The 22,500-nt window shown below is 45.2% G+C and overlaps 1 protein-coding gene across 1 annotated transcript in view; it reads right to left on the minus strand.

Moving 5' to 3' along the window:
- klhl29 (kelch like family member 29) overlaps window positions 1-22,500 on the minus strand; it is a gene marked incomplete at both ends in the record, with an annotated part of 175,692 nt that overhangs the window by 35,176 nt on the left and 118,016 nt on the right. Inside the window, 3 exon segments of the mRNA XM_080540434.1 lie at window positions 4,953-5,133; window positions 6,979-7,161; window positions 21,538-21,736. Coding sequence (XP_080396560.1) covers window positions 4,953-5,133; window positions 6,979-7,161; window positions 21,538-21,736 — 563 coding nt within the window.

Here is a 22,500-nt window from a genome sequence, read left to right on the forward strand (position 1 = left end):
CGGAATATATCACGTTTGTCCGGTAAATCGAATTCTTCCCGGACACGATGTCCGACGGCAAATGTTTCTAACGGAAACCCTGGTGTGTGTGTGTGTGTGTTTCTGTGAGCCTCTGTCTATTTATTAGTGTGCCGTAGGGTAGATACAGGGCTTCATAGGTGAATAGTAGGGGGCGGCTGTGGCTCAGGAGGTAGAGCCGGTGTCTAAAGATTGCAAGGTCAGCAGTTCTGCGGCTGACCACGTGCCGAGGTGACCTTGGGCAAGACACTGAACCCCAAATAGCTCCTAATGAGCGGGCCGGTGTATTGCATGGTAGCTTGACGCCATTGGTGTGTGAATGTGTGTGTGTGAATGGGTGAATGAGAGGCTGTTGTAAAGCGCTTTGGAATAAGACGCTATATAAGTACAGTCCAATTACAGTAGCCTGTACAAGAAGAATGGGTTGAATGGGTGTGGGCGTGTTGCGCTCAGTGGCTTGACAGCTTCCTCTGGCCTGCAGACAATGCATCAGATTAAGGTCAGAACACTTCTATACAGGCAGGGTGAGTGGACGCCTCAACACAGCCTGGTTGAGTGGTGGGAAGAGGGACTGCCAGGGCAGCCTAGTGCTCTTACCCTCAATGAACCCTAGGGGGCCTCTAGGCCCTCTTTCATCAGAGAGGTGCCTTTCTCTGGGTGATGGGCGGCTAAATGCAAGGTACCTAGACCATTATAGTTAGCAATTAGTTCCACCCACAGCTGGTTTCTGCTGTGTGTTTGACACATGAAACACACGTACATACAATGGACCCCATGACTATACTGGCCTCCCTAGCATAGATAGGAGGGGGCGATGGACTAGATCGAACTCCAGGCAATTTCCTGTGGATATATTTGTCTGTGCGAATCATATTTTCCATTAACGGAGAGCTTCACAATAGTGTATTGATTAATATTATCTTAAAGAACTACTGGAACTGCGTGGTTTCTGAATGCCGGAGACATAGGTCAGCAAAAAGAAAACACATTCTCAGCAACCACTTTTTCTCTGTGTACAGCGTGACAAAGAGAGCTGGAAGGTCCGAGTGAACCAAGGCCAACCACTCCACAGCAGCTACACACATCCACCTTTTCAGAAACAGTGAGAACATCGGCAATGCCCTGGCTTTGTGTGAGACCAAACCATGTCACCACAGAACACTGTTCAGAACTAAATATCGCGTAAAGAGTTATGATCTGTGTTTTATGGGAGTTCTGTATAGAAGCACGCTAGCCTGATGTCAGGTCTGGAAGGAACATTGTGAATAGAGGCATACAACCATAGAGTATAAGAAACACCCCTCAAGATTCAGATTTTAAATCAGAGGGATTCATAAAGAACATCCACTACTCAGGATGCAGAAACCGTATCATGGCGGCACAACAATGATCATCAATAATTCATAATCCATAATCAATAATCCAGTGTCAGTCCAGTGTCAGTCCAGTGTCTCCCCACAACATCAACTAGAAGGACGTAACGGCATTATGACCAGGGACATCACCAGGTCACCAGCAAACCTGAAAGACTTGGCCCAGAGTGCAAAAGACATTGGACAGAACTAGCATAGCCAGGTTTGTTAGCGCCTGTAGCAAGGCTGCAAAACAACTGACCATGTTCCTGACAATCCTCATCAAATAGTTTCAAGTTTCAAGTTTCAAGTTCATTGTTACATTACATTACACAAGTGTAAGAGGCTTTGGTTCCTGACATTGCACTGCAACATGCAATACGGCAACACAAGACATAAGGCAATAATAATTCAAGCATAATTCAAGAAGACAAAAAGTGACAGTAGTACAGGACATAAGTGACAAAAAAGAATAGCCATAATACAAGATAAAGGTGACAATAGTACAGGTAAGGCAGGATACACTAGTGGTGCCACTAGTGATAATAGAGAGTTCAGTAGTAAAGTGGCTGTGAGCTTAAGATTACTGTAGTCTGTGTACATGGGGTGAGCTAGGGGAAGATAGCCAATTGTCTACAGTGGGCTTGTTCATGAGCCTGATCGCCTGGGGGAAGTAGCTGTTTGGTAGCCTCTGAGTTTTGGCCCTGAGGCTCTGGAAGAGGCCTCGCCTTTTGGATAGCATCGGTTCGAACAGGCTGTGGTTGGGATGGCTGGGAACTTTGATGATCCTCCGGGCTTTGCTGACACACCGTTTGTCGTAATATGAACATTTGCTGCATTTATGAAATTTGCAATAGATCTTGGCCACTGCGTGCACCTGTGCTAAAGTGCACAATAAATAGAACAAAACCACCTGTGGTTGACACATCATTAAATCATTCAGAATGTTATGATATTTCTTCAATTATACGGTTCAATATACTGTAGTGTACACAAATACATGATATTAACTTTTGAGACCACTAGCTAACCCAATATACTGAATATGGTCTGCCGTTACTGTTGGGGTGAGAGGGATCTCAGTTGTCCACATGACTGAGACAGAAATAGCTAGGCTAACTCTCCAAATACTGTTGATTTGGACCTCCTGCTGAGACTAGAGAAAGGCAGCATCCAGCAGCCTTAAGATGAATCTGATTGAGGACGTCATTCTGAATGTATTCACCAAATGTCACAGTTAGGAGCCTGAAACCCAAAGCGAGATGGATGGAGGACCACAAATTAGGAGTCAGGGCAGGAGGCTGGGGCCTCACCAACACAAATACAAACACAAACACACACACCCTAGCTGTCTGTAAGCAAACCCCACCCGCCATGTCAATAACTCTGCTCTCCGAGTGAATTAAATCAACCCTGGCCTCTGCCTCTCAACAAGACAGACAGACAGACACAGACAGACAGACAGACAGACAGACAGAAGGACAGACAGACAGACAGACAGACAGACAGATAGACAGAAAGAGAGAGAGAGACACACTGACAAAATGAACACTACGGAACAAAAACTGCATTCTACACTGTGTGAGACCAGGTTGCAGAGAGAGAATAGGTTTTCCGAGGAGAGGCTCAGGCTTTTTTTGACCAGACTTCCATCGCTAGCAGTACCGTGACAGTAATGGCTTAATGACACCAGGTGTATAAATATCCTTCACATGACGAGCTATTGCCCACTTTGGGAGCAATTATACTGTTACATCAGAACCGCAGAGACACAACAACGAGTCACTCCTGGCGTCTCATCTATGTGACCACACACGGTGTAGAATCCCAGCCTAACTAGCTGTGTGGCAACACGTGAAATGCATACTTAAATCAAAGCTAAATCTCTCTCCGACCTTCTCACCTCTTCTGTCACGATTGGCTTTTAAGACAAAACAGCAGAAAAACAACCTGAATCTGTACAACCCAGTGATGAAATCTTTTCCATCAGTCGCCCCAAATTGTAAGCATTTGTGGCGCTACAAACATAGTCTACAAGCCTGACCCAGTTTCTCAACTCTGACCTTTTCTTTTTGAAATGGAGTCAGCTCCGTCTTCTACAGGCCCATTAGTAGTTCACAACAAATCCCTCAGCTGCACTTCCTTCCCAGGTACGGGCTTCAGAGTGCATCTCAGGGCCACAACCATACAGAGGAGTACCTCTGACAGCCTCACAGAGAGGCAAAGTGAGTGAAAGTTGTAGATAATTGAGTCTGGGGCTGCTGAGCGCCTCTGAATGTCTTCATTACTGCACTCTCACTCGCTCCCACACACACCCACACCCACAGACACAGACACACAGACACAGACACAGACACACGCACACAGACACACAGACACACACATGCACACAGCCTCAGACACACACACACACACACGCACGCACACACACACACACACACCAGAGACACACACACACACACACACACACATGCATGCCCGCCCGCACACACACACACACACACACACACACACACACACACACACACACACTCACACACACACACACACACACACAGACACATCAGCAACACAAACACACACGCACACACAGACACACACACACACACACACACACACAGACACACTCACAACACACCCACAGACACATCAGCAACACAGACACACGCACACACAGACACACACACACACACACACACACACACACACACACACACAGACGCACACACAGACACACACATCGCTGCTTTCTTTAGACTATCAACGCCTAGATGCTGTGCAAGGTCTCCAATTAATAGTCCAGAGGCAGATGAATCAAATGTGCCTCCATTATGGGGCAAAATATTCTATTGAGCCGCCATCATAATGACACAGCATGGGTGCATTATGAGGAAATATCAAATTAGGGGTTTTCATTCGAGGGACTGTTGTGCTTGAGAGGAGCTTCGGAGACCCATTCAATCCTGTAATGAGCGGCAGCGGCCTGCTCTAATATGCTCTGTAATGTTCTTTTGATTGCTCAGTTTAATCTCACCCTGCCGGGCGTAGAGGAGATGGGACCATTTTCCCCAAACCATTCACATCTTACATCTCCTCAGCGCCACAGAAAAAGGACAAAGGAAAAGAGAAGAAGAAACAGGCTGTCTGGGCTGTTACAGGAATGACACCTCCAGCTACAATCATGCTACTGTACCTGACTGTGGGGGTCAAACACAAGCCTTTCTAATTAACCCCAAATTTAATTAAATTTAAACATGAACCCTAACCCCTTACCTTACCTCTACTAATATTAAACCCAGACCTAATCAGCTTATCATATGGGATGATATTGCCCTTTCTTATCTAGTGACTAAATCCAGCCAGAAATATTGTTTGATGTCTTCAAGATTCATCCCGCTGCTGCACCATACTGTAGTCACACACACACAAAAGAACCATCCTTCACCCCCATACATACATACATATCATCCATATGTACATATCATGTATCTGTGAATTCATTTATTGAGTTTCCTCTATTGTGAATCCCAGTCCAGATAAAACTCTGGACCAGTCCCACATGTCTGTAGCTAAGTCTCTTACCTCTCCACATGGTCTAGGTTCCCGGACACCCCCAAACCCCCGATGGTGTAGAGTTTCCCGTCGTACACCAGACTGTTGTGTCTGCAGCGAGGCACGGTCATACGAGACACCAGGTTCCAGTTGTCCAGGAGGGACATATAGCACCACACGTCCGCCACCATCACACCAGACTCTGTCCCACCTGGAACACATAATATGGTGGAGGGATATTACCATTGGGACTGTCCCACCTGGAACACATAATATGGTGGACGGATATTACCATTGAAAATGGGATATTACCAGCCTCACCTGGTAGTCTTTGGTACTCTTTTGTTAAAATTGTTACAATTTCCAAATCACACATAGAAAACAATCTGGAAACATTTGCATGAGACCACACGTTTTTTTTATAGTCAACATTTGTCATGTATTATAGCAATATACACTGCTCCCAGGTGACTTATTGTAGCTTTACCCTCATCATGGTGATTTGAAACAGTTATGAATGGACCTTACAGTTACAGTTAGGTCCGGAAATATTTGGACAGTCAGACAATTTCCATAATTTTGGCTCTGTATGCCACCACAATGGATTTGACATGAAGCAATCAAGATGCAATTGAAGTGCAGACTTTCAGCTTAAATTTAAGGATTTGGAGAGGATCTGCAAAGAGGAGTGGACCAAAATACCTCCTGAGATGTGCGCAAACCTGGTGACCAACTACTAAGAAACGTCTGACCTCTGTGCTTTCCAACAAGGGTTTCTCCACCAAGTATTAAGTCATGTTTTGCTAGGGGATCAATTAAACCTACCATTAAACTTACAAATACTTATTTCCTCCACTGTATATACAGTATACCTAACCGTATGAATGGCTTACCCATTTCAACCTAATGGGTTGCACACATAGACAAAAAGACAATAACAATTATTTGCATGATCAATGCATGATTACATGTGCATAGAAGCCACCCCCCCCCGCAACCTCTGAAGAACACTCAAACAACACAAGACACGTATCCTTCATCACACTGGATGTCCATGTGCATCCCATGTATGTTACAGTACTATGTGTGTCTGCGTAAAGGCCAGTGATGTTGATAACAATACCGAAAGTGAGCAGTGTGTATGTGTGTGTGTGTGTGTGTGTGTGTGTGTGTGTGTGGCTGGTTTATGGAGAAAAAAAAACAGTTAGCGTGCTCAGTCTTTCCCTGGCAAGCAAGTTGATTGCAAGTTGAGCTTTCCTCCGTCTGTCAAACATGTGCAGCATTAGGAGCGTGGGTGATAAAGAGTGAAGCGACCCTGAATCTGTAATGTTCTCCACATGTGACCGTGGGTTGATACATCTGGTATATGGTATATTCAATATTATGTACTGCTCTTTAAAATACTAAATGTGGTGTTTTAATGATTCTTGAGTCCTTTTTGCATGGAATTGATCCAATTCAATGATTACAGTATTACACTAACATCGCCAAATGGACTTCGGACCTCTTTGTACTCTGGGTAAATTGGTAGTAATGACGGCCCAGGGCTTCTAGTGTTAAAACAGATTGAACCAACCTTCGTCAGAGTACTTATCCTTATACTCTATATGTACAAAACATGTGGCAGTACAGGCTCAGTCTGGAAGGGGAAGGAAGGGACAACGACAGGCCACAGGTCTGGTACAGTTAGATTCCCCCTCTGACTGCCTGACTCCCCATACACACATAGAGCAGGTCCCAGCGCAGGTCCCAGACCCAAACACACATTTACATTTATATGAAATGAGGGAGAGGAAGAGGGGTGCAGAACGAATCATGTTGCATTTTCACACAGCAATGTCAAACTCTGAGCTCCACGGGGGAATCCTTACACAGTTAAGAGTATGGAGGGGAAAATGTACTGACAAATTTAAGGAGCAGTTCTAAAGAGCGAACATGGTAATGTTGAAGGGTAATATAGCTGAGAGTAAGAAAGTAAAACAGAGAAAAAATAAACAAAAAAGTATTGTATATATATATATATATATATATATCAAAACATGTTTTTGTTGCATACCTGACAGGTAGATGTTGTCCCCGGCTGAGATGACACTAAAGAACTCTCGGTCGTAGAACGGCAGGCTGGCCAGCGGGTACCACTTGTTGTTTTGAGGGTTGAAACACGTGACCACTGTCAGAGAACGCTGGCTCATTCCGATGGCCTGGCGCCCCCCGATCAACACGATCACCTCTGCTACACCTGAGGGAGGGAGGAGGGGCGAGGGGGGAGAGGAAGTGAAAAGTGACTCTTTAAGGAAAGCTTTGCAGTGCAGAAGAAGAGAGGATTGGTTGAGTGATTGAGTCATTGCTGCTGTGCATCACACAGATGGGGGTGTTAATAATATAACATGAATATAAATTGGTGGTGGATAGGGTGAGTCACTGAATGCAAGTCATTAAATGCATTCAATGTAGAATACCATACCATATGTTCATGTTACCTGCTGCCTACGGAATTAATTATTGAATTAATATAGGAATTAATATTGATGTATTATCTGTCACAATAATGGTCCAACTACAGTAGTTCCTTTACAGTACATCACAGACCGCCTGAGTAAGCTAGCTAGCTCACCTACAGCTGACACCGACCAAACTTGCAACTCTGCTGCTTTGAATTCAGTAGACCGTGTCTGTTTCCCAGTCAATCCCCTCACAGGGAGATGCAAAACTAAATGCAAATAAAATAAAAAAACGCTGAAGTTTCTTCTCAGTGCAGGAAACTTGTGTGTTAAGTGGGAGGTATAACTCAATTATCTAGACTGATCTGCCTGGCATCTGTTGCAGCTGTAGCAGCAGCAGCAGTAGCAGCACTCTCTCTTCATTCCCGGAGATAACTCACCCCCCTGCATCTCTACGCTGTTACTGGGAAATGCACAGCATGCACAGCATGGCCTGAAACGTCTTACCAAATCAATACGCTAAATCAATTTGGGTGTATCTTCATGTGTGTAGTAGTGCAGAAGCACACACAACACCACAGCGTTTGAATTCCGTTCGGCTCGTAGAGTTAACATTCGACCATGTGTTGGACGGTTCGCATTTGATCAGGGGAGGATATATATCGGTGAGTAGTGTGAGGATTCTCTCTGTGTTCAGGGTTCATCCATGTGTTGAATATACTCTCCCCCGGTCTCATCTCCTGCCATTCAGACCTACAGAACTGTCGGGGGAACGCTGGTATAAAGACACCAGTGATCCAAAACACACAAACACACAGCTAGGGCGCTGGCAGTCTGCCACACGTGGATCCCAGACCCTCTACAGCCCTCTGCAGTCCAACAGGCAGGCAGGAGAGCAGGCAGGCAGGCAGGCTTCAGTGAGCGAAGGCCAAGTCATTGCCAGCGACTCACTCTGCAGACAGGAATGAGCTTTGTTTTGAGAACGGCAGGCAGGCAGGCGGGCGGGCGGGCAGAGGAGTTATTCCTCAGACATTCCAAAAGCGAAGCTAACCGCTGGCTCATCTTCTTGGATCAATACCCAGCCGACGCTCCCCTGACAACCGCATCCATGGGCCCGCTCTCTCGCTCCTATCTTCAGCATTCTTCTTTTTTAAAACGCTGTCATCTTTTCTTTCTATTTTTTTTTTCTATCTGAAGCTGCTTTTCTTCATGAAAAAAAGAAAAGGGGGGGGGGGATAAAACAGCACATTGGGCTTTAGTGGGCTAAGCAGGGAGGGAGAGAGTAAAAGTTGTTTCAGACATATCACAGACATGCAGCTTAGACTTAGCGGATAGTGGAAGAAGCCTATACTACTTTTTTGAAACATTAAAAGAATGGTTTCCTTCACACTGGGGTTCCTTCCTTCATAACCTTCGAGAAGACGAAGACGAGAGTGCTGAATGATTCTAAAAATAAGACCAGAATACCAATGTGTGTTTGATACAAAGCTCTTCAAAGCATATGGTGTTTATAGGTACAGATACAGTGTAAAAATAGACTCGCTGCTGATACGGATATCCTACCTACAGTACATTAGACCTGTCAGGCATTAATTAGAGGCGTGCAGTACAAGCCGTTCATGACGTCTTGTTCACTGCAGAGGCAAATATCAGCTATGTATTTAAATATGTAAAGTACATGTCAACAACATGTCACCTAAACACAAAAAGAGAGCGCTACTTTGACATCAAGTATGAGGACAACGAGAGCTGCTCATTGGAGGGATACAACTATAGCGACGGAACGGAGCTGCAGCTGTGAAAAATAATACTAATACTTTAAAAAATCTTCAACTTCCCACCATAAACATAGCAAAACAATCTTATTACATTATTAGATATACTCATTATTTATGTATCGGATGAGAGGAACCTTGGATCCAGGAGAGTATTCTGATCAAAGAGATAGAACAGTTCTGTCTCTGTGGTTGAGATGTTCCCCTGCTAATTAAGGAATGAGGAAACGCTTTAACACGCTGTCACACCTCTCAGTCCTCTGCTTCTCCAATGTAAAGTACAGTGTTTCCCCTCAAAGATACTCTCAAAGACACACTCTCTCTCTTTCTCACACACTCTCTCACTTTCAAGGTAATCTCCAAAGGTTTTGACTATTATTTTTAACTACCACTCGCTCCTACCTCGGAACTATCTGAAGGAGACAAGTAGAGGGGAACATGGCTACTGGAACATGGTACTAATGAGCATTGGGACATCCTACCCACTTCAGCATCATATGTTCTTACAACAATTACTGTTGACTGCAAACGGATCACAGAGCTTATTGGGGCATGTTCAATGAGCAGCATTTAGAAAGAAAAATGAATATGAAAAAAGCTAAATGAAATGTGTGTGGAATAGACATTCTCCTCTACTGACGAAGAAATTGAAGAATTAATATGTTTTCATGAGCTGACTATCCCACTGATGGCATCTGGCATCTGACCTAAGAGCGATTAGCATTAGGCCCACATATATTAGGCTACTCTTTTATCATCTTTTATTTTCTATCAGTGAGACATTTTCACACTGTAGCTTGCAATGGTCCATGGAGATGCTATGTTATTTTTACAAGAAGAAGTGGATCTAATTCCCAATTAAAAATATACCTAACATTAACACATTAAGCCATGGATTTAACACAATAAACTTCATTGGGGAAAAAATATGTTTTTCTCTCAAAGCATCGCTGACTCCAGTCAAGAACATGCAGAATATACAATCATCACTGCTTGGGGTTGCTGTAAGGGCTTGATGCTGTGGCCATTACATACATCACATGCCTGTCAGCCTGTGAAGAATTTCAGGGTAGGCTAAAGTATTAGACCGAAAGCAACAATATTCATGTTATACGAATGTCTCAATAAATATAAAGTACATCTACAGTATGCACCTATGCCGTGTTGCATACAGTATGTTTATAGTGATATTTGATAGGCTCAATCTACAGTTGAATAAAATACAGTATCTACAGTGGACTTGATTTTAGAATCATATTGATGAGCGATTATTACAACAAAAAGGGAAACTGCAATTTAATGTTGTGCATCAATGCAGGGAGAATGTTTAAGTTGTTGTTTGTTTGTTTGTTTGTTTGTTGTTGTTGTTGTTTGTTTGTTTGCTGTCACCGCCGGGTCTACGTGGATGCAGCAGTCACACTACTTGGTCACAGCTTTTCACTGTCCTGGTGAAGACCCATCTCTTCAGGCTATACCTTAACTGTCCCCCCTAAGACCTCTTCATTCCCTCTAGCCACTCTACAGTTTCTCTACTGTAAAAAAAAAATCTCTCTAAAAAAATCTAATGTCTGGGCGCTTAGGTGGCGTAGCGGGTTAAGCATTGACCATGTAACCACAGGGTTCCTGGTTCAATTCCGGCCGGGGACATATCCTGCATGTCATCCCTCCTCTCTCTCTCACCCATCCTTGCTGTCTAAATCTCTACTGTATCTATCAATAAAATGAAAAATATGAGTGGGACTGCCCCACTCAGAGAAAAAACAACAACAACAAAAATATATCTAATGTCTGCTAAATACCAAAAATGTAAATATACATGTGAATGTCGTTTAGATATCAGGTGGGGGTGGCTGATGTCACACAGGAGTGAAGTGTGCACTGAAGGATCCATTACTGGTTCCTCCGCCGAAGACGACTTCGCCAAGTATCTGAAGTGGACTTCAACTTCTCCTAGAGTATTGAGACACCCTTCAAAATGGCGAAACGAATATTAAGTTCCCAGTCAGGAGGAGAAACTGGTAGTGGTAGGGGACAGGAGAAGTTTGTTCAACTCGTGGGACGCACCCTCACTCTCTTCCTCTCTCTTCTCTCAGCTAACACACTGAGAACAAAGACGGACTCCCCATTCTCTCTGTCCGTACCTCTGTCCACCGAACGGAAAACTAGATTCAGGAATGTCTGGTGTACGACACATGGATCTGAAACTAAAGCATTCTGAGGTCACAATGGAACACACTAGGGTCGGAGCGCTGGAGGACTGGCTGTGTGCCTGCATCAATTTTCTTTCACATTTTTACATAACATTTTTGCCATTTAGCAGATGCCTTTATCCAAAGCAACTTACAACAAATACATTTGTCTAAGTAAGTGAATCATCTATTCATCAGTCATCGCAAGAAAAGTCATCTCTGCTCAGGCCTGGGGCCATTGGCAGCTGTAATGCTAGAAGAAGGACTGTTGTTGTTGTTGTTGTTGTTGTTGTTGTTGTTGTTGTTGTTGAGTAGAGAAACTGAACAGTGGGAAGGGTAGGTTTCAGGAGGGACAGTTAAGGTGTAGCCTATAGAGATGGGTCTTCAGTCTACAGCGGAAAATAGAGAGTGACTCTGCAGTCCTGACAGCAGTGGGGAGCTCGTTCCACCAGCCAGGACGGTGAAAAGCAGTGACCGGGTAGCCTGCATGTTTGTGTGTGTGTATGTGTGTGTGTGTGTGTGTGTGTGTGTGTGTGTGTATGTGTGTGTGTGTGTGTGTGCATGTGTGTGTGGATGTGTGTGTGTGTGTACATTTGCGTGCGTGTGTGTTCTCCCTTTGACAACAGACACACAGAGGGGAAGTTGTCAGTCAGAAACTGAGATGACGGAGGGTGAAGGTTGAAGCAGGGATAGAGAGAAAAAGAGAGGAGGGATGCGCTGTAGAGAGATAACTGACTGAGACGCTGACAGCTTGTGTTTATATGTTTTTCAACGAGTCGTGACCGCTGCGGCAAGGAGAGACAGGAGACAGAACCCTTGACAGGTGAGCTGTCCACCTGCTGAGAGCCCCCCTTTCCTCTCTCCCTACACACACACACACACACACACACACACACACACACTCACACACACAGCGTGCTTCCACTCCACTCACGGTGTCCTAATGACACCATGACAGTGTTCCCACCACGCCACAACACACACACGCACACGCACACACGCACACACACACGCACACACACACACACACACACGCACACGCACACACACACACACACACACACACACCACCTGTGCCTGCTCGGCATAAGGATGAGATGGATTGGAGCCGAGAGAGAGAGAGAGAGAGAGAGAGAGAGGAACATTCCCTCTTCACAGCTACAACCCCTTTCCTGTTGAGGAATGTATTCTTTCCTTTTCTGTCTCTCCATTCTCTCCCTCCTCTGCCCTCCCTCGCACATCCTCTTTGATTTTTTACCCTGTAGCTAAGCACCCCTTGTCTCTCTATTCTCTCTCTATACCCCCGATTCACCATTCTCTCTCTGAGCACTCAACCTCTCCTCAACCCCACCCTGAACCTTTCTCCATGTTCTCCCCTTGCTCAGCCCAGCCCAGCCCAGCCCAGCTCAGCCCAGCCCAGCTCAGCCCAGCCCAGCTCAGCCCAGCCCAGCCCAGCTCAGCTCAGCCCAGCCCAGCTCAGCTCAGCTCAGCCCAGCCCAGGCCAGCCCAACCCAGCTCAGCCCACCTCAGCCCTGCTCAGCCCTGCTCACCCCCTCACTTTGCCTGTGGTTCTCATAGCTTAGCCCCGCTGCTACCCCCTACAGCGTAGGCCAACTCTCTCCCTCTTCCTCTCAGTTGTATCCCTCTCTCCCCCGCTCCCTCCCTCCCTCCCTCTCACCTGACCTTGTGCTCTGCCTCCCAGGGTGGTCATTTGGTGTGGTAAGGACCAGTGTGTGTGTGTGTGTGTGTGGTGTGTCTGCGTGAAATTCCTTTCCTAGATATACTGAACAAAAATATAAACACTTTTTTTGCTCCAATTTTTCATGGGTTTCAAGACTTTTTCTATGTACACAAAAGGTCTATTTCTCTCAAATCGTGTTCACAAGAAATAGATAGATAGATCTTTATTTTGTCAGGACAGTGCACATTAATGAACAGTCATTTATACAATGGTGTATGTATGTTGACAGTAGATATGCTGGATTTAGCTGTGAGCTAATTTGCCTCTGTAGTCCTCTTGACAAATAGGCCTTTTGTGTACATAGAAAAAGTCTTGGGTCTTTGATTTCAACTCGTGAAAAATTGGAGCAAAAACAAAAGCGTTATATTTTTGTTCTGTGTATGTAGCCTAGTTTCAACACCAAATTTCAGAAAAGGATCTGTGCTTCCTAACTATGTTCAGCACATTGTAAACTTGAACTCACCTTTTCAGGGAGTCTAAAGACTCTGCTGTGAAATGAGTAGGCGCTTCCTGCTGTGAGGGAACTGTCGCAGGGATTCAGAATGGCTGACACAATAGCATAGAGACTCTGCACCAGCAAGAGCTCTCTTTTCTCACACACACACACACACACACACACACACACACACACACACACAGCCACAGACACAGACACACAGACACAGACACACAGACACAGACACAGACACACACAGACACAGACACAGACACAGACACAGACACAGACACAGACACAGACACACACACACACACACACACACACACACACACACATACACACACACACACACACACACACACACAAACACACACACACACACACACACACACAGCCTAAAGCAGCCTAAATACGCCTCTACCCAGAAACAATGGTGAGCATTTACGAGTACATCTGACCTGCCTGACTAAGAAGCTGCTTCAGCTTCATACAATATTCATCTGACTTATCCAGTCTGGCTATGTGGACATCACTCCATGTGTAGAGAGTGCAGATTTGTGGATATATGTGTGTGTGTGTGTGTGTGTGTGTGTGTGTGTGTGTGTGTGTGTGTGTGTGTGTGTGTGTGTGTGTGTGTGTGTGTGCGTGTGCATGGGTGTGTAAGTATTCAGCATGCAGCGCAATTTAGCTCTGGGTAGAAAGTGAACTTTCCTTACATCTGTCCACGTTATCCTGCCTCTCACCCCCCACCCCCCACCCCCACCCCCTCCCCTCAGCGAGAGGGCTTAACGTCACAGTCTGGTCAGTAGTCAAAAGGTCAGGCAGACTGGGGGCTTTAATATTCACCACAGGCACTGCAGATATTCATCTGTGAGGCTATCTTATCTGGATTTACTGTACTGCACTGTCTGCATGTTACTTTTATGAGCTGAGATGGATGCATTTGCTCTAAGCCTCAGAAATATAACATCTATCCAGCACAATTCCCATATGAATAGCTTTTTAAACAATATATATATATATATATATATATATATATATATATCTTAGCTATTCTCTCCTCTCCCAACATCATCTCATAGTCTTAAAAAGAAATATCAAATATGATTAGCTGAAGGCATTTTCATAGCAGAATGACTCACTGTTCACACATTACGGTGCAATGTGCAGTGTCCTGCTTTCTGTTTCAAAAAGCCTAAAACAGAGTAATCTCACGGTACATTGGTTCTATAAGACAAACCAGCCCAAGTAATTACTCACATCAGTGCAGGATCGAACACACACACTTTCCCACAATGAAAACCCTCATAATTGCCTTCCAAACGGACACATTCAGAGACTCATCTCCCAGGCGAATGGGCTGGTACATTGGAACCAGGGGTGTTAAGAAAAAAAATAAGGAGGATTGAGATACATTTTTCTGTGAAATACTTTTCGTGTCTCCTCGGAGATGGACGAGGTAATGGAGTCAGCCTGTTTCTGCATTAGGGCTTGTGCTGTAGATAGAAGGTGACAGACTTGTATGAAATTCATATGATGATCTTCTTTGCGCTCCCTGGTAGGTGTGAGTCTGGTTGTCATTTTCGTCTCAGTGGTGGCAGTGGTGGAGGCTCTGATGTCTGTTCCCAGGGGACCTGACTCTCTGGCTGACAGAGGTGTGAAGCGCTGGATGAAGTCACATCGGCAGATCTCAGAATCTTACCCTCTCTTGACCGATGGCTTCTAACCTAGTTCAGGTTGTTTCAAAAAGTTTGAGTTCATCTCCATTATTCTCTATCTTCAAGGTTGGATAAAGACTGAATTGAAAAACACCGAAATCTAATACTGTATGTATACCACGTAGATGTGTTTTGGAGCAAAAATGTTCTCTAAACTTGTAAATAACTGATTCATTGAAACGGACTGCTCAGTGCTTAATTGGCAGTCAGAGATAAAGGCTTAATCCATTCAGACCTGCTGCAATGCAGTCTGCCTGCTTTAGTCTGCAGTCTGCCTGCTTTAGTCTGCAGTCTGCCTGCTTTAGTCTGCAGTCTGCCTGCTTTAGTCTGCAGTCTGCCTGCTTTAGTCTGCAGTCTGCCTGCTTTAGTCTGCAGTCTGCCTGCTTTAGTCTGCAGTCTGCCTGCTTTAGTCTGCAGTCTGCCTGCTTTAGTCTGCAGTCTGCCTGCTTTAGTCTGCAGTCTGCCTGCTTTAGTCTGCAGTCTGCCTGCTTTAGTCTGCAGTCTGCCTGCTTTATGGAGACAAAAACATGTCTCCATTAACACCCCCAAATAGGGCGGACATAACAACCATGTCACAATTTAACACCATAGATTACAAGACCCTAAATAAAATCATGTCACGTCTTAAACCATGCACCTGTGCCCTTGATGTCCTCCCAACAAGCTTTTAAAAAAACATATTTAGCTGCATGGCAGGTGAACTAATACAAATAATCAACACTTCCCTTTCATCAGGAATCTTCCCTGAAGCCCTGAAAACTGGCCTAGACCCATTTGTACTAAACAACTACAGACCCATATCAAACCTTCCCTGTACAGGAGAAATTATTGAAATGGTTGCCCACGAACAACTTAGCAATTATTTGACCCTAAATGATCTCTTCGATGACTTTCAATAAGGCTTTCGTCCCCTACATAGCACTGAAATGGCCCTTATTAAGGTCCTTAGCGTGATGACAGACGAGCACCGGCTATTGCTGATTATGTCTTGGGAGTGTTGGGGAAATACAACTGCGTTGAAAAGCTGGTAGCTCAAGGGCTCTGCACACAGCGTGCGATTTCTGTTGCGTGTCAACGTTCCATTTTGAAGTTTGAATGGAAGTCTATGAGAACATCGCATTTACCCACACACGGCCCCGATTTTAATCGCACGGCGAACATTCGATTCCATTCATTTTGAATGGGACAAAGCACACGGCGTGCGAGTTTTGTCGCACTGTCAAATGAATGGAATCGAATGTTCGCCGTGCGATTAAAATCGGGGCCGTGTGTGGGTAAATGCGATGTTCTCATAGACTTCCATTCAAACTTCAAAATGGAACGTTGACGCGCAACAGAAATCGCACGCTGTGTGCAGAGCCCTTCAGACTTAAGACGGAGCCTCCATGATGGCATCAGATCTTAATGGGGTGCAGGCCAAGATTAACAAAAAGGTACCTGAAGCCATGTTTACCCATTGTTATGTACACAAATTGGACCTGGTGCTCTCGCATTCAGCAAAAATGTATTCCTGAGTGTAAAAAATGTTTCGGTCGCCGAACCAATAGTCATTGTGCAACTTGCCAATTGAATGATGAATTTATGCTACCTCTATCGGGTTCATATGTGTAAATCTGGCTCTCCGCCAGTGCCTCCCCAACCATAGACCTCACCGCACGTCGGTGCGCAAGTGTGTTTTCACTGCATAGAAAGTGCAAGTATCACTGAAGGATGTAGAGCTAATTTCGGCCTTTCCCCAGCGTGTGTGTGTGTGTGCGTATTTGTGTTTGTGTGCTGTGGTGTGGTGTGGCGTGATGCGATGCGATGTGGTGTGTAGACTGTGAGAAGAGTAGTGCTGGGCCCAAGAGTCTCCCAGTCATTACAGCTCATTTGTCTGAGTGTTAGTACACTTGGCTGAGCTGAGTTAACAGTTTGCCCTGGCTCAGACCTGCACTGAGCAGGACTACTGTGAGGAAAACACTGTGTGTGTGTATGTGTGTGTGTGTGTGTGTGTCTGTGTGTGCGTGCATGTGTGTGTGAGGAAAAAGTGTTTGTGTAAGGAAAATATAGTGTGAGTGTGCGCGTGTCTGTGTGTGCGCATGTTTGTGTATGTGCAATGACACTGTGTGTGAAAATCTGATGCAATCCACACAGAGAACCTTCAGCTCTGTTTGCTTCAGAGAAATACAACACCCACACGTGCTCACGCAGCACAAACACACCAAAGCACCTCTCACGACCGTTCCTGATGTCGACAAACACACTGCGGTTTACCTTTCGCCTTTGAAACAGATACTTATTGACATGCACACGATGGAGGACACCAGCAAACATCAGTAAATCTCTGCGTATAAACTCAGACAGAGGATTTCCGGAGGAAAACGCACAGTATCCATGCCAGTCTAATCCTCCCCATCCCACAGCACACCTAATGATAATTAGTCAAACGCACCTACAGTCTCTAATTAGCTAACTTAGCTGCTAATAGAGTCACCTACCATAATGCATGAATGATTTAGTATGAGCAGAGTACTTAAGACTCTCCCATATGGGTGAAGAGAGATATGACTGATGACATGTATCCGGGTGGGAGTCTATTCCATTTCCACTGCAGTTAATCCCAAAGTGAATTGTAATGTACAGTATGTTTGCTGAAAATACATTTAAAAATATCCTTCCGTTGATTTGAATTTGAGATCCCAGCCCTGCCATGTGGATAAGACGTTCAGCGGATAGGCCTGAGACCGAGCCTTGCTCCAGGCTTACATCATGACTGGAGGAAAGAGGGTGAATTGGAGGAGGGAGAGGGGAAGGGAGGGAGCGGAAGGAGTGGAGGAGGATGAGGAGGTGAGGAAAGAGGGAGATAAGGAGGAGGCTTGTACACATGCACACACACACGCATGCACGCACACACACACACACACATACACACACACACACACACACACACACACACACACTTGCATACATTCAAACCTGCTCACAGATTGAGTGCGCTCAGCAAGAAGTGTTTCATGGATGACATCACGCCGTTTCCCTTTTTACGCTTGAGAGACTTATCTTCCCAGCTCAGGTGGTGCCCACACACACACACACACACACACACACACACACACACACACACACACACACACACACACACACACAAACACATGTCAAGGTGCAAGGTCTCCAATTTCCTTCTTCACTTCTTGTCAACTCTTCTCCTTCTCCTCCACTTGCAACCTCTCCACCTCTCTACCACTCTTGTACTGTACTCTCTCCTCCACCTCTTCCTCTCCTCCTGCACTCCCCTCTCCTCCACCTCTAATTTTTAAATTAATTTAATTAATTAATTAATTAATTTTGCCATTTAGCAGACGCCTTTATCCAAAGCGACTTACAATTACGAATTACAGGGACATTCCCCCTGGAGTAACTGAGGGCTAAGTGCCTTACTCAGGGGCACACTAGTAGTGGTGTGGTTTCAGGCGGGATTTGAACTCACGACCTTCCGATCACAAGTCCAACTCACTATCCACTAGACCACCACTACCTCTACCCCTGTATTCCCTCTCTCCTCCACCTCTAACCCTGTATTTCCTCTCTCCTCCACCTCTACCCCTGTATTTCCTCTCTCCTCCACCTCTAACCCTGTATTCCCTCTCTCCTCCACCTCTAACCCTGTATTCCCTCTCTCCTCCACCTAACCCTGTATTCCCTCTCTCCTCCACCTCTAGCCCTGTATTCCCTCTCTCCTCCACCTCTACCCCTGTATTCCCTCTCTCCTCCACCTAACCCTGTATTCCCTCTCTCCTCCACCTCTAACCCTGTATTCCCTCTCTCCTCCACCTCTACCCCTGTATTCCCTCTCTCCTCCACTTAACCCTGTATTCCCTCTCTCCTCCACCTCTACCCCTGTATTCCATCTCTCCCCCACCTCTAACCCTGTATTCCCTCTCTCCTCCACCTCTACCCCTGTATTCCCTCCCTCCTCTACCTCCACCTCTAACCCTGTATTCCCTCTCTCTCCTCCACCTCTACCTCTACACCTCTGTCTTCTCCACTTCTACCTCTCCTCCGTTACTCTGTCTCTCCTCCAGCTGTCCTTTCCTCTGTCTAATCACCCAGTCGTCCCAGACTTCACCTTCACCCAGACCAAGCGTCCCTCCTCTCGACCTCCATCTGACTGAACCGCCCCGCTGCGCATCTCAGACCCTAGGCAGACAGACGGCCAGATGGCCAGTCACACTCCACACCGACACAGCGTTTACTACAACATAAAACAAAACTGTAGAGGACCCTGAATGCCCAGGAGACAGACAGACAGCTCTGGCATCAGGCTTTAACTGACAGCTCACAACCAAACCACCGTAGATGGAAACTTTGAAACACTTTCCGCCATCTGTGTGTAATGCATCCTGCATGTATTTGCATTGCATTTATAAAAGAGGCGCTAGCTGTCATAAATGGTTACAATTATGTCCAATTGTGCATTGTGAGGTGTTAGAATGTGCTACCGGGGCTATTCCACAACCAATGAAAAATAAATTCATGAGAATGAAAAGACTGGCCTAGCTTGGTGAGTAATGGAATGAGGCCAAGCTTATTTAATATGACAAAAGCCGGGTGGTAAATTATATTTGAAAAACCCCTCACCCTTTCTGCAATTAAACATGCAAAAGCCATTAAACCGCTACAGTTCCATGTCTGTTTGTTTACTGGCAAAAGCACCTTGGGTAGAACAGAGCAGGGTTGGCTTGTTAACTGTCCACACCATAAAGTGACATTTGTTTAGCAATTACCTTAATTCCGCCAAGCAGAAAATAAGTTCTGCTGGATGGCGACGCTGTCCGTGCTAAGCCTATAATACGTTTCACACACCGTAATTAGACAGCTTTTTATTGAGGAAAGACCAGAGAGTCTTGGCCGGATGGCAGGAAAATCTAACGGCCAAAAGCAATTTTCTTTTTGCAGAGAGGCAACTTATTTCCATAAAGAATTGATTTTAATGATGTAAACAAACAAACAGAACGGAAGGTCGGAGAGGGATTGGTTGGAGAGAGGACGTGGTTGGAGAAGGAACCGTTTGTTGGGACAAGGAATGGTTGGAAGGACAAGGAAAGCTGCTTGGACAGGGAATACTACTTGGACAGCTGCTTAAAATAAGAGAAAGGCTCCAACTCTGACTTTGGCCAGCTGGTGTTGGTAGTAGTCAGGACGAGATATTTATGTAGCGGGCCTACTGTTAGACAACCCTGGGTTCAGCTGCCCAGACACCCTGGGACAGTGTTATGGTTGGCCATCTACAGCTTGTATAGTAACTCAGGCTAAGTTTGGCATAAAGAAGCTAGCGCCGTACAAACTTGATTGAGGCAAGCAAGCGAGAAAAAAACAAAACAGTATGAAATTGTATGAGTGTATGAATATCCAGCTTAAATGGATAAACATGAAAATTATGAAAACTATGCTACATTTCGGTCTGATTATTAAATACATGAACATTAATTAAGTTGGGGGCCCTAGGTACCTTACTGTAGCTTACGTCATTGGTGTTTTGGTTATGGATAGGCGTAATTAGATGACTAATTAGTTGTAATTACCTTATAAGTCATATTTATCAAAATCCTGCGGTGGGCCTATACAGAATACATAATTTACTGGGAAAGTGACAGACTGTGGCATTAATGAAAATGCTGCTACTTAATCATCTGCCATGTTTGACCTGAAACCTTTAAAGAATATTCAATTGTAGCCTAATGATGAAATATCTTGCACTTCTGTCTTTCCTTAAACTGCCACTTTAAGACCACAGTCAGACATCAGCCAGCGGGTGTGTCTATGAACAGCACTAACACAGCTGTAAGTTAGTTAAGCTACAAAATATGAAATGAAAAAACGTGTTTTTTCGGTTTGTTAATCAGGTTTCGCTCTAGATACAAATCTAAACGAATTCCCCTTCTTCCCTTGGTGGCTTTCACGTTTCAGCTGCTGTGCTGCTGTGCTCACACTGAAGCAATAAGCACCCCGATTTTTGGGGCTCATAGCTAGCGACAATAATAACTCGCTGAGCGTGTCTTCTGTTTCTTTCTCTTAGGCAAACTTGTGACCAGGCAAGGCCGAATCCTGGGAGTCTGCTTGTTTTGTCAACAGCATGTGTGTATGTGTGTGTGTGTGTGTGTGTGTGTGTGTGTGTGTGTGTGTGTGTGTGTGTGTGTGCATGCGTGTGTGTGTGTGTGTGTGTGTGTGTGTGCATGCGTGTGTGTGTGTGTGTGTGTGTGTGTGTGTGTGTGTGTGTGTGTGCATGCGTGTGTGTGTGTGTGTGCATGCGTGTGTGTGTGTGTGTGTGTGTACCTGCGGAGAGCCTGGGTCTGGTCCTGGGTGTCTGCATCTCCTGCCGTGCATGGGGTAGCATGTGGTAGCGCTTGGCCTCGTTGACCAGGTCCCTACACGCCTCTGACGACTTGATCAGCTCCTCGTTGTCCACCACGTTCAGCAGATAGGAGGGGTGGATGAAGGGAAGACGCACCACAGCTAGCAGCTCTGATACATGCTGGGGAGAGAGGGAGAGAGAGAGAGAGAGAGAGAGAGAGAGAGAGAGAGAGAGAGAGAGAGAGAGATAGAGGATAAGGATGTGTTACTATTTGAAGATATCTAAATTATTCCACAACAGCAAAGTATTCCTGGAAACCTTGAAGAAGTGTAGAAGTGTTAGAGGAGCAACACATAAACGAACAAATAATATGTGAAAAAAAACAGGAAAAACAAAACAAAAAACAAGCAATAAGGGCCTCGGTCTGGCTTAGTGAGGCAAGATAGCAATACATTTTGGGATATGTTGTGACAGGGTGAGAGAGAGACAGTGACAGTGGCCTCTACAGCCGATTCTGAGGTGGAACACTGTGTGTGTGTGTGTCTGTGTCTGTGTCTGTGTGTGTGTCTGTTTGTGCATGTATGAGGGAGACAGCTGCGCTACAATTGTTACCATAGTGACCAGTGTCCACAGTGTAGCGCCGCTGTGTGAGTGCGTGTGCGTGTGTGTACCAGCATGAAACTCCTCGGCCTTATTCCAAGAAGGGCGATTAGAGCCCATCCTGGCTAGTTTGGATAATTTGCGAGAATTTCAGCTCGAGTTACGTTCCATGAATGTGGCTCAAAACATTTGCTGCTTGGTTGCTATGCAACCAATCCTTCAGAACAAACCTGGTAGCGACCAGGTTTACGGTCTGGTTTAAGTAAGAAGTGTCTTTTTGGAAATACGAGATACTAGATAGATAATTTGATATTTTGATAGATAGTTTGATAGTATCCTAGATA

Source organism: Nansenia antarctica (genome assembly GCF_963989245.1).
Source record: "Nansenia antarctica genome assembly, chromosome: 1".
NCBI classification, from domain to species: Eukaryota; Metazoa; Chordata; class Actinopteri; order Argentiniformes; family Microstomatidae; genus Nansenia; species Nansenia antarctica.